The 15,480-nt window shown below is 40.8% G+C and overlaps 1 protein-coding gene across 3 annotated transcripts in view; it reads right to left on the minus strand.

Moving 5' to 3' along the window:
* The window catches only part of RAPGEF4 (Rap guanine nucleotide exchange factor 4), a 157,214-nt gene extending 151,840 nt beyond the window's left edge, over positions 1-5,374 (minus strand). For 2 of the 3 annotated variants that reach the window (XM_055812471.1, XM_055812470.1), the window contains exon 1: positions 4,994-5,371. In XM_055812471.1, coding sequence (XP_055668446.1) covers positions 4,994-5,058 — 65 coding nt within the window. In that variant the 5' untranslated portion in view covers positions 5,059-5,371. Of the gene's footprint in view, positions 1-4,993 lie in introns of all 3 variants that reach the window. The other variant, XM_055812472.1, reaches the window with a different exon arrangement.
* Between the last annotated feature and the right edge of the window lie 10,106 nt (positions 5,375-15,480).

Below are 15,480 nucleotides of genomic sequence, written 5' to 3' on the forward strand. Positions count from 1 at the left end.
GGAAAGTCAGTTCAGGAAACATTTGTTGATAAATATAACATAACATTCATACTGATAAAGCAGCAGGAATAGTAAGTGATCATGCCAAATAAGAGTGCAGAAAATACTAACAGAACAAAGAAAGTATCATAAAGTATCATGTTTGTTACATGCAGCAAATTGTAAGATGCAGACAAAAACAGATGTCACACTGGATAAGAATACTTTTTGAAAAATATCTGGTGGCCACCTGACTTTGAGGGCATGATTTTGGTTTGTTGTTTTTTTATTTCTTTGCTGAAATATGAGGTTTTGTTATAAAAGAAAATTAATCTCCTCAAAATACAGAATTTTAGAGATCAAAGCCTAACACCAAAAATAATTCAGACAATGACAGTTTAGATATGTTTCCAACACCACTTGGTGAAACATACAGTTGCACAAGTGCCACACCAATCCTGTGGCCACTTCACAAGACTATCAACTGAATTTGAATATATCACGATCTAATAGCCATATGCACATGCCAGTTTGCTCTGGTGGGCCATGACAGTGTTTATATACATGAGTGCTAGAGCAATCACTTTCTCTTTCTCTTAATACCTGTCCTTAGAACAAGTGTGTAACTTACTGTAACTGCATGTAACAAATGGAAACTGATACTAGAAATGCCTAAGCCCGTGAGCAGAGAATAGAAGAGCTCAAATTTGTTTAAAATACAACTCCTGCTCTCACTATGAGTTACTTTGAATTCATATATTCAATAAAATGCACAGACCTACAAGCTAATAGCAAGCTATATGAACAATTATTTTGGTCTGTCCGAGAAGATACGGAAAGAAAAAGGGTTTTTTTATTATTCATGAAAGACTGTACCTTTGCACTGGACTAGAAAATGAGTTGTATGATGCAGGAAGATAAACTTGTTATTATTCATCACTCTCAGAAGATTGCATTTTTGTCTGAGTGCTAGAAAGCACTTCAGCTATGTCTATACTGCTCTGTCTCTGGGTTTCCACATCCACCACGGTGCCTGCTGCTGATATATCCCCACACAGACTTCATCCAAGCATACACCAGCTTAGACACGTACTGCATACAGAGAGAAAACATGAAGCACACAGGCCAATAGGAGCTAGGAGCTCCAGTGTATGCCCATGATTTTGTTCAGATTCAAACTATGTAAAAAATGGTGGTGGTATTTCTAGGGATTTGTTACAAATAAAAAGCAATGGTAGAAATTTAAAATATATAAAAGTCTATGTCTTACCAATCACATAAAAATATATTTTAAAAGTACATAGAATAGCATCATAATGCAATTCTAAAATATTCACAATATTGCCTGATTATAAATCTATAACCCATTATCATTGATATAGTTAGAGGTTACAGAGGATGACAAGCATTTTCCATATTTCTTTTACAATTCTTTCAGAATATCAGTTCTTCATTCTAGCCTATCTGTATACTCACAAGAGACCTGTTGACTGCTAAGCATATACAAATAACTTACATCTCAAATACATGTTACAATGAACTAAAAAACAAATCCCGATTCAAATATGTTGCTGTTACAAGCTTCAGTCTGAATTTACACTCAAATCTATGAGAGCCTGGCTTGAGGTACAGACATGAGATACAACCCTGTATGTGTTACTTGGGGTTTTGTAAGGTATAAATGACGCAAGTCAAAAGTCTAACAGGGATATAAAAGCTCAGTATGTACTATATGTCCTCTAAACACCCATTAATATTTAAATAATTCATAAATAGCTGAGCAAAGATCATAACATTCTTAGCACAGCAGGCTAGCAGTTAGATGCTTTGCTCTGTGATCTGCTCTTCCACTCTGCTAAGGCACTGAAGTCTACAATTAACACAGAGAAAAACGAAAGGTGCAATAGGCAGGTATGAAATCCTGGGATCTCTGACTGTTGTGAATGCTATACATCATTAAAAAGTTTGTATTTTAATTCAATTAAAACAATTACCTGAATTCATAACTGTGATCAAGTTTAGAGAATAGTTATGTAAAAAATACTTTGCCTACCATTCAGTAAAGCTATATCAACATGGAAATTTCCTGGTTAGACAGTCTTTAGTGTGAAAGAAACCATGACAGTAGAGAAGGCATTGTTCCTAAGCTAATTATACACGCTTGCATAAATCAGCAACCTTCTTTTAATTATCTCCAGACTGGACATCCAGAAAAATGCCAAGACGGTAGGCATGCTTCTACTCCCTAGGAAATCAGTGGTAAAGCAACTATTCACTTCAAAGGTAAAAGCACTGGTTTCCTTAACAGAAAAAATATTTACAATTCCAGGTACAATCAGGATGTACAGTTGCTCACCACTGACCATCTCTCTCCCCTGCAAAAATAAAATATTCTTCACAGAGCACAGTGTTCAGAACTTTTTTGTCCCTGCTTTTCCTTACCTTTGTACTTGTGACTTTATATATAAATTCTGTCCTGTGTATTGTGTTTTGAAGTACTAATCTTTTGCTTTTGTGGTTAGTAAACACACATGGAAGCTGCATGGTAGAAGCACTGATGGTCCTAGCCCACAGTACCATATACGGTAATAACATTTTTCCTGAAACATTTTGATGGTTCTTCATATGTGCTTTCATTTTAGATGTTAGTAGTTCCTGTTTGATAGGCGACTTGGGGAAAAACATGAAGAACATATACAAAATACATCATTTATGTATGTGATGTATTTTGTTATTTCCATTTAGGGTTTAATTCTCCTGCTTTTTAAAAGAATGGAGATGGATAATCCATATTACATGCCATTTTAATTGTCTTTGCTGAGGGCCACCTAAAATTCTAAAATACCAGGTTTAGTATGCCTTCCTCCTGAAAACACTAATATATTAACTAAAACATATTAAAACTAATGTATTATTTAATAAAAACACATGGTATCCTACAGAGAACTGACTCGTTAAATGAACCTGTATTTACAAAATCCACAACTAGGTTAGAAAATGCTAGAAGATGTTTTAAAAGGCTTAAAATACATAGAAATCACATAAAAATTCAAGTGAGTACTTTCATAGATCATCATCCTCAGAAAAGAAATACACTCTAGAAATACAAGTGTGTAAATTAATTAATAATGCTTTATCTAATGGTACTTTGATTCCTACAGTACTTTTCCAACATAGCTTTAACTATTTTTTAAATGGGAAAATGAGAAAAAAACGTGTATTTCCTATGATCACAAAGCAAAGCATGGTAGAGACCAGGAAAAAAAAACTACAATCTCTCACGTCCTGAGCTTGTCTTACATCCAGATTGCCTTCTGGAAAAAAAGGATAATACTACATCATCCTTCAAGACACCTGGAACTGATTCTTTCCACTCAACAAATTGGTTTTACTAGCTTACTCCAAGTAACAAAAACCTCACAATGTATTTTGCATCTAAGAAACCAGAGAAATTACAAGATCACCTATCTAAAAGTACTAGGGCTAATACTCTGCTTCTTCACATCTGCTCAATGTCAGTTTAGAGCTGAGAATCGAGCCCTCTGCTTTATTTTGGTTGTTATATGCCTAGGTTACCATCATCAGCTCTGTTTGCATTTGCATTTAGAGTACTTCCAACATTTATACACATTACCTAACCTCTAAGAGGTTAGTCTTCTTTTAATTTGTCACGTGTTAAAGAGGGGGATCAGTATCTGTGGCAGGTGTCTAGACCAGAAGTTTTACTAACAGTCTGCTGCCTGGATTGTTAAGGAAAACCTACAAAGAGGTGCAGTCCTACAACACTAGGAGGTTACCTGGAAATGGTAGAAATTATGAGAAGGGGAAGGTTCCTCCTGTGTGCACAAAGGTTTCTCTTCACAGCACCACCCCAAGTGGCATCAACTGTCAAAAGCTGGCTTAATGATGCTCCGTAAACCACAATATATCACGTAAGTAATTCACTCTGATAGCTTTATTTGAACCTTATAGCATATTTATGGTCTAAATTCTTGTTAGCCGTTCTCCTAAACTACAGGCGACTGAGCATACAGAAATCAAACCACTTCTGAACTAAGCCAGCAAGCACTGAAGGTGAGGAATTAAAGCAAAGGACGTTCAAACCACCCCTGTGCAACTCGACATTGCGAGACACTTGTACCTGTAACACCTAGGGAAAGCACTCCGAAGCATTTTTTTTTTTTTTTTTTAAATAATAGATAATTTGCCTGTACACCACCTCTGAACACACGTTAGCCAGCCCTAACTCCCACTCACGCAGTGCTGGCCGCCCACCTGTACCTGACCCGCGGCAAAGGCCGCCACCAGCCGGGGACCAGCCGCAGGCCCCCGGGACGCCACAGCAGGGAGAGGCTGTGGCCGCTGAGGGAGCCTCCGGCGGCCTCTGCCAGGGCGGACATTTTCTCCGCCCCGGGCCAACACTCTTGCACCCACCCGCTTGCGCGCGGAGCCCTCTGAGGCGAGGGTCTGTCATTTCCCGCCCAATCGCGCCGCGGCTGGGGCGGACGGCGGTGTGCTGAGGTGAGGCGAGGCGAAGGGCTGAGGCGGGGAGGACGGCGGGCTGGGGCGCGAACGCCGCGGGCAGCGGGTGTGCCATGGCCGGCACGGCGGGTCCCTGGCCGGCAGCCCGAGGCCCCCGGGCCGCGGGGCCCTCTCCCCGCCCTGGAGCTCCCCCTCCTCCACCACGTGCGGCATTTTCCGGGCAGCAGAGCCCGGCGCCGAGCAGTATCCCAGTGGGAACTGCCCATCCCCTCCGCTGCCCCGAGCGTTTCCAGCCCTTATCCGGCTCCGCCGCCTCGGCTCCACTTCCTCCGGGCATTTGCCTCCCACCGGCACGCTCCTTATGTAAGGCAGGATCTGATGAGGAGCAGGGAAGGGGGGGTGTCAGCACACACACACGTATACATACATACATACATACATACATGCATGCATGCATGCAGGCCGGGGGGGGGTGGGCAGGTTACACGCACACAGCATCCATCCGCAGCCGCTCCTGTGAAGATGCCGATACCTTTTATCCAGGCAAGCGATCCACTCGCTGGAGGATGAGGAATGGGAGGTGTGAGCGGCGACCATGTTGGACGGGGATCAGGTCGCCGCGCAGCCGGCTGGCGGCGGCTCCCCCCGCCCGCCCGCCGGTCGTCGGTCCGTCCTCCCTCGCTCCCTCCCTCCGCGCACGGCGCGATGGGCTCGCCCAGGCCCCCGCGGCAGCGCGCCCTGCCCGCCGCAGGCAGCGGGGTGCGGATCTGCCTGCCCGTCGCCCGCCTCGGCCCGCCGCTGGCCTGCGACCTGGCGGCCCCCTCGGCCGCCCGGGGCACCTGCCGGCCCGGCCGGGAGGAGAGCCCGGCCCTGCCGCCCAGCAGCCGGCAGGTAGCCGCCCGGGGAGGGGGCGGGAAGGAGGCACTCCCTCCTGGAAGGTGTTGTCCCCCTCCGACTTCGGTGAGCCCCTCAGCACGCACACTTGAGGCCGGCTTACTGTTCCCTGCCCTTGCTTCACCACAGATGTCCTTGACTCTGGGGGTGGGGGAAATACAAGCTTTTCAATTATTATAAGCAGCTCAGGAGTATTTTAGCAGTTCTCCAGAGACCTGTGCACCAGTCCCCCCGTAGTAAACACACAGTAGCTGAGTGGAAGGAAGGTGCAGTCCACATTTCGGGAATTTTTCTGAAGCCTTCCTCCAGCCTGCTGTCTGTCCTGTCATTGCCCATGAAACTGTGTCCTGAAGGCTCTGGTTTATCGTAGGTGAAAAATGAACTGGGCAGTACAGCCTTTGAATAGGATTTAGCAATTGGAAGGAATCCAACACAGCATGAGAAAGATGAGTCTAGTATACAGTGAAAACCATCCACACCCTTCTGTTGTGATAGTGTGGCCTGCAAGATGCAGGTTTTTTAAGGATGCTAATGCATACATGATTAAAAAAGTGATGAGCAGAGGAAGGAATGCAGAGCAGCAGGTCTCCCTGTTTTGCAAAGTTCTATATGAAATGTTTTCTCCAAAATATTCCAGGATTTAGATTTTATCTTCCCAAGTAATCTGTGTATAACCATAAGCTTCAGTTTACAGTCAACACAGCCTGCCTTGAGCCGTGTGGTAGAAGGCTAGGAAGCTACAAAAAATTTGGCAGGGTGTTTGGGGTTATGTGTAGATGATAGCAAAGTGAAACTCAAACTGTGCCTTCCTTCAGGCTTGTAACTCCTCTCAGTGTGGACACAAATGTTTAATTCAGATGCTGATAATCTGCCAGTGCGCTTACAGTTCTCCATGGGTGATTTTCTCTGCCCTCTGTTCTAATCTCTTTTGCTGTACCAAGTGTAATTTTCTTACATACATGCACTACTTCACATTTCACATCTCCCTTTTAATGGCCTCATTGCTGCCACAGCTTCTTCAGCACTTTAATAGAAATAAATGTTAACATCAGGATACTGAACAGTATGATGAAAAATCTAAGGAAATAAATCTAAAAATCCCGGTTGCTAAAAGGATACAGCTAAGAAATTGGCATAGCAGAGGAGAATGCCACAAAAGCCAATTCTTTCATTTTGCCTTAAAAAAATTAAAGTGCATGCCAGAGGAATAGAAGAGGCTGCCAGTCAGTGAGATCAAAGCTGCAGCTCTTCCTTTGCTATATTCCATGGTGGAAAAAATGAGAAATTCTTGCACTAAGAAATCAACCTACTTGAGGAAAATCAATGCTATCATTCCCCAATATGTGAGTGTTTGGGAACCAACAGAACAAGAGCTTCAAATGTAAGAAACTAAATTTTCAAATTAATTATTTATAAAATAGTATGTACATTACAGATGAATCAATAAAGTTCACTAGTTTTGTACTTCCATTATAAAACATTCATCACATTATTCCACATAATTACAGTTTTCCTTACAGAGCAATCACATAAGGCACCCCTTACAGCCCTTTCTCCCCTGAACTCAGTTTAAGCTGCAGTGATGCTCTTTCCTTGTAGTTGGCATCAGGCCTGAGAAGGAGCCCAGAAATGACTGCTAGCTGAAGGCCTTTATCTTTTCTCACGGACTGTTACATTGACACAAACAGCATTACGCATACCAGTACCAGCAGTTTTGTACATAGCAACACTGTAGCTGTCAGCAAAACCACGGTGCTGTAACAGTTCAACGTTCACTCAAGCCACCTCTTGTCCTCTCCCATCCATGCAACGTTTAATGACCCAACCACTAGAGGACAGGCTAGGCCTCCGTAAAAGGTAGCAAGCCGGGATATTTCCTTGGTAAGCAGATGTCTGGGAGAAAGTAGCCTGAGCTTGAAATGACAAGACCTTTGGAATGCTATCCTGGGATGCAACTTGTGAAAACCTTTCTCAATGCTCATGAACCTACCCTTGACCAAAGAACCTACCTGCCCTGGGACAACCCTCTGCAGTTAATAATGCTTCTGATTCCAAGAAATGCAGTGCCTGTAGACATGAAGGGGATGTCGCTCAGGTGCCTGGCTGTGGGCAGACACCCTTCAGAGATGTACCTTTTTGGGAAGTAGTCGTTAAGCCAGAGTTTAACACTTTGTAGGCTGTGCAAGTTAGACAAGCCCAGAGTGGGCTAGGAACCCTGGGTATAGCCATACTTCATTCAGAAGTGTCTCAGTTAGGCAGCAATTAGAGCATGACAGCCAAAATATACTTCTGGCAGTTGGATTATGTATGAGTAATCATGTAGCTTTCCGATTAAGACATGAGTGAAACCTCTCAGAGAAACTTGGGCAGCAGGGAGTAAATATTTGATTGGTTCAGGTATCTGTGTCAACCAAAGAGGTCTCCAAACTGTACAGAAATGTCAGGAGCTCCTGACTACTGAAATCTGAAATCCTGGACCCAGGTCAGTGCATGTTCTCATGAGATATAAGGTACCAAATAAGCAGTATATTATCTCACATGACAAGTCAAACTGAATGCAGATTATTCTGTGATTCTTAAGAATTCAGACCATAACAACCTCAGGAAACATGTAATTTGAGAGTACTGGCCTTATGTTAATGGAGTCAAATACTCGTTCATCTGTGAATAAGAGCATATGCTAGAAGGAAAATGCTGAACCACACTTCATTAGTACAAGGACTGTATCTCTTCTTGGTGCCTCATAGTGCCCATTCTTCATTACTTTTTTCAGCTACACACTTGTGTGAAAAAGAGATGACCCAAAAGGTATTTGAGACCCAGGACTGTTAATGGCCAAAAATGCAATTATGCTTAGTCTCGTCTATAACTACACATGCCTTCTATTACACCTTTTGTGAAGTTTTACCTGAGAAAACATAAAGGATTATGCATCATTAAAATGACCAGTAAAGCAAAAATATCTTTCTCAGAAACAGATCCTTCTTTTTCAGCGTTTGTGGAACTCCACAATAATGTTTCAGATTTAATTTCTCCCTGTTGAATAGAAGGTGAATGGGACTTTTTAGAATCTGATTTGTGAGACTTGATTATGCAGTCAAAATTTGGAATGGCAGCTGCTTTCAAAGGAGATTGCTGCTGGGAAATGGAGATTTGCCAGCTGAGGTATGTGAAAGATCAACTGGCCTTTTAACTTTTCACAGTTTACAAAGGAGTGACATGGCCAAGCAGAAGCCCTTAAGCCACAGAAAACCAGAAATCAGGCAGCCTTTAAGTTATCCTGTGCCTGTAAGACTAAGAGGCAGAAAGTGTAGAGTCCAAACTGTTTACATTATGGGACATAAGCAGATCATGTTGAATTTCATACCTTGACTCTTTCTTTGCTTTTTATTGCCAATACAAATACTCATTCCTTCACTTTTTTTTTTACTCAAATATGGCCAAAGAGCTCTTGCTAAAATTTTCCAGAAAAAAATACATTCCCCTCAAACAGGAACCTGCTATGAAAAAATGAACCAAAAGACTAAATGATGGTTGTTAGAGCTTGAAAAAAAAACACTAAATGTATTTATTAAGGTGTGTGTTACGCAGTAATAGAGTAAAAAATGTGGAAACCTCTTTACACCACTAATTATATCAAGAACTTCAAGCAACTGCAATAATACTGTTAAAACAAAGAACAGTAGAGGTTGCCCTATTTTCTGCAGAAGTTTTGGATGCAATATGTAATACTTCATACCAATGAAGTTGCAGTTATGACGTAGTGAGGAATTAGCAGATACAATCTATAACCTGCCCATTGAACTCAGTCCTCAGTTCTGGCTGTCTGTGTTCCTGAGAGTACCTAGGGGAAACAGCTGGCTTCCAGCCACCAGCATACTCCCCTTATTCCTATGTCTGTTGAAGTATTGCTCAGCCTCAGGACTCTTCTAGTTCAGACTGACTAAACCTAATTGATAGTGCAAGGCATTGGCTACAATCCTTTGTCTCTAAAATACAACTGGGATACAGGGTAAGATAAGGCCAGCTCCAGCAGCTTTAAAACATTGAAGATTTTGATTCTCTAGAGGATCCCAAGTTAGTCACTTGTCTGTCAGACTGAGAGAACTATCATGCGTATTTAGAATTCAGCAGTGCCACAATCAGTGTGGTTAGGGTTATAGGAACCAAAATGTATTATCGTTTGTACATACACAACACCTACTGACTTCAAAGGAGTAATCAGGACATAGTGGAATAAAGACAGAGAAATCTGCATGTGAGTTCTTTTGGGATTTGTATGCTGTGAGTGCACAAAAGAGGTTGATGTACAAACTTAAAACTAGTGCCTACATTAATAAGACTGTCCTGTAAAGCCTACAAGCAACATACTGTTTCTCTTCTCCAATGCTAATCCTTAAACCCAGCATATAAATGACATAGCAAAGGCATTTTTAGAACAAGTAAGGACTTCCTTCCCAAATTAACTTCCTGCATTGTTCCCTGTTCTATCTCTTTCTTACTCCTGTCCTCCTCACTGATCAGGACAACTCCCCAGTTCCCTTCAAAGCACCTTTTTCAAAAATTCCATGGCAACACAAGCCTTTCCCCCATCTTCAGGAAACCCTTACACCGTGCTTCATGATAGCTCTAGCATGATATTCTGGAAAAGGTCTTAGTGTTGCCAACAACAAAACAGATACAAGTGAGATACAGATAGACTGATAAGAAACAGATATAATGGGAAAAAAATATACAGATTCCTATATAGAACGTGTAGCCTAAGCACAGGTGCAAGATGGAGAAAACACAGCTGAGTTGATGTTTATGTGAATCAAAGAAGTTCAGATTCTGGGCTCTTTAAAACTAGTTGGCAATTTGCTGTTGCATTCAGCAGGACCAGAACTGTTCTTAAATTCCTGAAGGCAAAAGAGGCAATTTGACTTACACTGTATGTCCAATTTTGTATCTGTCTTGCTAGTTAGGCAGATTTTCTGAACAGTGAAGGATTGCTTATTCGCTACATACAGTGCTGTATGCTACATCATTTTACCCATCCTTGCTTGACATTGTCCTTCCTAATGAATGTAAAATAAAAATTTTGTCCACATCATAGTAAGCTAACACAAGGAGGATTGTATCATTTTATATTCCTTGAAATAAAATACTCTCAAATTATAGCATGATAATGTGATAGCATTTCTCATTAAGAAAACATGATGCAGCAATCACCTTTTGTATTATTACTTGGCACAGGTTTAGCAACATGTTGTATGGAAGTGCTATCAAATTTTTCTGTTTGATGACCAGTATCAAAGCCTTTCTGTGGAGTCACATTTTGAACAGATGGTCATTTGATTTACACACTTGAAATCTGAGCCCATATGCTAAGATTAATTCCAAAAAGACTCATAGAAACAACACCGTAAGAAGTAGGCTCTAAATTATTAGTTGACAACATTATGGGTATGCATAGGCTTCATATTTTTACTTTAACTACTTGCTTTTGAATAGGGGTTTTCTCCATAGGAACCCTGCCAACTTCTTCCAGTCTTACAAAACTAGATGAGCAGCGGAAGGTATGAATGGGGCTATTCTGTTTAATCCACTTCCCCTGTTACGTCAAGTCTTAGATAGCTGGGCTGGAAACGGAGGGCAGAATCTCAGAATCTTATTTCACAGGAAAAAGAAAATCTATTTAAATAAATAACAAGTTCTAATTTAGTCACAAGAGTATTGTAAAGATTAATTAGCTGATGAAGTACAGTACTTTGAAGATGCAATACTTTACATAAATGTTCTTTCAATTTATTAGTGTTTAGATCTACAGACACATCAACATACTGGGTTTAAACAGAAATTTGTACACAGAGCTCAAGACAACATAAGGCATTTCAAGATGATAAATACCAGGAAAATACTTAGCAGTTGTCAGAGATACAAGGCAGGCTGGGACTCACACTGTGCTATGTCCCTTTTCAGTACAACATTCATGTGCCAGTAGAACTTAGTGCCACACTAGACCCACACAGCCTGCCATCATGCTCCTTATTCTATGAGCACAGGGCAGACAGTGCTTCTTAACAGACCGGAATTAAACTGATCAGCTGGAGCTGAATCATAGACATGGTCAAGAGGGTCAGGCTTTATGCCATAATAGGAATAGGATTCACAGAGTGCTAGGCTGGCTCTCCACGTACCCCCAAGGGCCTGACAGGTACATTATTTTAGCTCCCCACTGTCTGAAAGCAGTGCTGCCTCCAGGCCTGACCTGACCCTACAACTGTTCATTTATGACAAACCAGCATGCACTTAGAACCTCCGCTGTACCTTATTCACACAGCAGCGTCAGCTCAAATGTCTCACTTTATCTGGAACATACTTAACTTACCATGGCTAATAGAATTAATCATTGGATTGTAATTACTCACTCTTTCTTTCACCGAAGGTACAAAAGCAAATTAATTTCTTACTGTCTGTATGTATAATTCCTTATTCCTTTATCCTTCCTTGTCAGCTTTGCTGTATTTCAACAATCATAAATTGTCATCAAAGGCTGAAAGGAAAGGCGGTTTTGCTTAGCTGTAGAGCCCAATGAACACATTTTTAACTGTTCGGGGCAAGTTTTATCTTCACAACTTAGCATCGGCTCTCTCTGCTAGATACAGATGGATGTACTTCTCAGCAGGAATAGCACTAGTTCATGGCCTACCCCTACATTTGCTACAGCTGTTATTGAAGACATTAGGCTATCTTAATTTGTTATTATGAAATAACTAGTTTTCATCATTTTACTAGGTGGAGTCTGAGGCAAAGCCTGGAAATGCTTAAGTGTAAGGTATCGTATTAAACATCCCTGTAGTTGCCATGTCTTCACAGAGCAGATAGCTCAGCAAGAGAATTTTTTGTGATTGTAGAAGGTGATCCTCCTTAGGTTCTTTATATTCATAATACTGATCTTTCCAGACAATTGAAACAGATTTCATTTTCAACATTACTTGTTCACTAGGAAATCTATTTTTCCTAAAGTCTGTTCCCCATTTCTTCTAGCAATCAGTTCCAGAAATCAAATATACCTGTTTATAATTCTTTGCACAATTTTGTAGTGATGTATAGGTGCTTAAAAAACAAAGCTCTGATGCAATGTCAAGATTCTTCTGTTTATCTCTATTTTTGTATTATTCACAAGATGTGTGGCATAAAATCAGTCAGCTGCAGTCCTTCTGAGCTCCTTCATGATAATGCACGAAACAACCTCTCAGTAGTATTATATTTATGTGAGTACCACACCTTTCCGTAGAATTAATAGGTTTTCAAGGGAAAAGGGACATGGTACTTTCCTGCCCTGTGGCTCACAGGTGATTTCAATAGTTCCCATTGCCTGTTGTTTTTAAAAAGAAGTGAGGAGCCTTAGCTGTCCCATTGATTCCTTCTTTTTAAAATTGAGATTTGTGAAATACTATCATAAAATAAACACTTCTTAAAAGCTTTGTCAGTGAGTCCTATATAACTGGGACATGTAATTTTATTAGACCTTACATGAAATAATGACTTGTGATCTGCAATGAATAAAGAAACAAGTCTTCCAATTACTTTCTGAAAATTCTAGTTTTCTGCAAATTCTTTCAGTCAAGAAGATGGACATCTATGAGTCCAATTCTGTAAAGACAACTCAGATAAACCCCACAAATTATTTCAGTGCAAGTAATAATTTCATAATTACATTCAATCAAGGTCAAGAACATTCAATAAGCCTGAGACTGTCCTGTTTACATAGGTGTTCTTCACTACTCTAAAGACAGGATTGTAATTAGCATCATAGGAGTACTCCAATGAAAGCATTCAGACCTTTTATTTACTTGTACGCTGCAGTATGGTCTGTTATAGGTAAACATATGTGACATTTGCACATGACAACACATGTATACAATAATTGATTATGCAGCTTCATATGTATTCAATGCAGCTATTTATTCATCACAATACAGTAAATGAGTTAATTCTTTCTGCAAGGTTTGACTCAACAGCATTACAGATTTAGTTTTTCTGAGAGCTTGCTGGGGGCACCAGCACACACCCACAAAAAAACAAATAATGACATTAGGCAAATGAAACAAGAAAAGCAAATTAAATCATTTATTTACATGGTAAAAACGACACAATACACTTCAGAGCATATATAATGTGTATAGTCTTCTTTTCACAGCTTTGAAAATACACTTCATCATAAATTTGCTTGCAGGCTTATACGTGCAAATAGTTCAGACCAAATGGCTAAAGAATGAGCTGAATACAGCCCAGGCAGCCCTAATAATGTATTCTGGCTGAGAAAAAAGATGACCCATTTGGTAAGTGGGGAAAAAAACTGCCATGGCTTTGGGCTACATCCTGGCTGGTACAGTCTAGTGGCATTTTTTGGTTAAAAACCAGACTGTGGAGCTGTGTAACAGGAAACCGAGCTATAGCACCCCTGTGATCAAATAGCAATCATGAGGTGCTACCCCATGTGTATAAAAACAACAGGAGGATACCTGAATGGATTAAGAATATGTTACTGACATGACAGTAGCATAAAAACAACAAATACCTAGTTTGAAGCATGAATTGTTTCCCATTTAAGTCATATTGGTTCTAGAGAAAAGTTATACAAATTTGAAGGCTTTAAGCGGACACTGTACAGCATACAGCAAATCTTTACACAGATGCTCTGTTATCTTCAGTGTTCTCTGATTTTCTTGATGGAAGAAAGACCGCATTTCAGATTTTCCTTGTCCTCTGAAATTAGCAACATTCATGCCTGACAGAAGCTTTTAAATTATCTTGAAGTGCTCGTTTTTCTAATGCTTCTTTCATAGTGGAAAGATGGGAAAGGCTGATAAACAAAAGCTAGGAAAAAAAGGCAATGAGAGGTGAGCACAAAAAGGGTAAGAGGTGAGCATCAGGAAAGAAAAGAGATTGCTGGGTCAGAAGTTCATTGACTCCAAATTTGTACTGGCTCTGAATTTCTCAAGGACCATGGAGAAGAATCTAATTTAGAAAATTACACACAGATAAAGAAAAAAATGAAGCTACCACTGGGGAAGTAACAGGAGACAATGACCTCTTAGACACTAAGCAGAAGAAGTTGGGCTTCTAGAAGCATCCAAGAAATGCAGTGAGGAAGCACCTCCTCATTGGCCTAATGGCTCATCAACTATGGTATTTGAAACCTGAAAAGAGAAAGAGAAGTGACAAAATATTGCATAATTGCTGGCAGCCTGTATTATCCTCCCATAGCCACATCTTGCTCCTGACAAGGCAAGGATTCATTCCATATTAACATTTTTTGACATTTTGATTTTTGTGTTCTTGTTCTATTTCTATTCAACCTAACCTGTTCCATTATTCAATCACTCTTAACAGTAATTAATTTTTTTTAACATTCAAGTGAAATTTTCTACACTTCAATTTGTGCCTGTTGTCTCTATTTCTGTCTCTGGATATCCCTGAGAGGAGCATGGCTGTGTCTTCCTTATTCCACCCCCACCAAATATTTATAAATATTGCTAGGATCCCTCCTGAGTCTTCTCTTCCCCAGGTTGATCAGTTCCAGCTCTCTCAGCCTCTCCCTCTATGTCAGATGCTCTAGTCCCTTAACCATCTTCATTGACCTTTCCAGGGCTCTCTCCTGTATATCTGTTTTATATGGGGAGCCCAGAACTGGACACAGCACTCCAGATGTGGACTCATCAGTGCTGGGTAGAGGAGAATAATCACATCTCTCGACATACTGGCCATACTCTCCATAAAGCAGCCCAGAATGCTGTAGGCTTTCTGTGCTACAAAGGTGCTTTACTGGCTCATGTTCAAATAAAATGAGACAAAACAGATATGGGAAATAGATCTTTCATTATTCCAAGTCTGGATCTTGAAATGCATTGTAGTTCACAAGTTAAGGCTGGCACAGTCAGCTCCCCGTGGAAAGGCAAAATTCTGTGAGTTTGTTTTGGATGACTGTTCCTAGAAAGCTTAAGCTTCATTGTAAGATTGCTGAAGTATTCCAGCCATGGGAGGTGGAAAAGGAAGCAGGACTAGAGAATGTCTTCTGGGACCCCCAACCTGCCAGACTCCGTGTGGTCTGTACTGCCAGAGCTACCATTGGTCATA

Source organism: Falco peregrinus, chromosome 8 (assembly GCF_023634155.1).
Source record: "Falco peregrinus isolate bFalPer1 chromosome 8, bFalPer1.pri, whole genome shotgun sequence".
Taxonomy (NCBI): domain Eukaryota; kingdom Metazoa; phylum Chordata; class Aves; order Falconiformes; family Falconidae; genus Falco; species Falco peregrinus.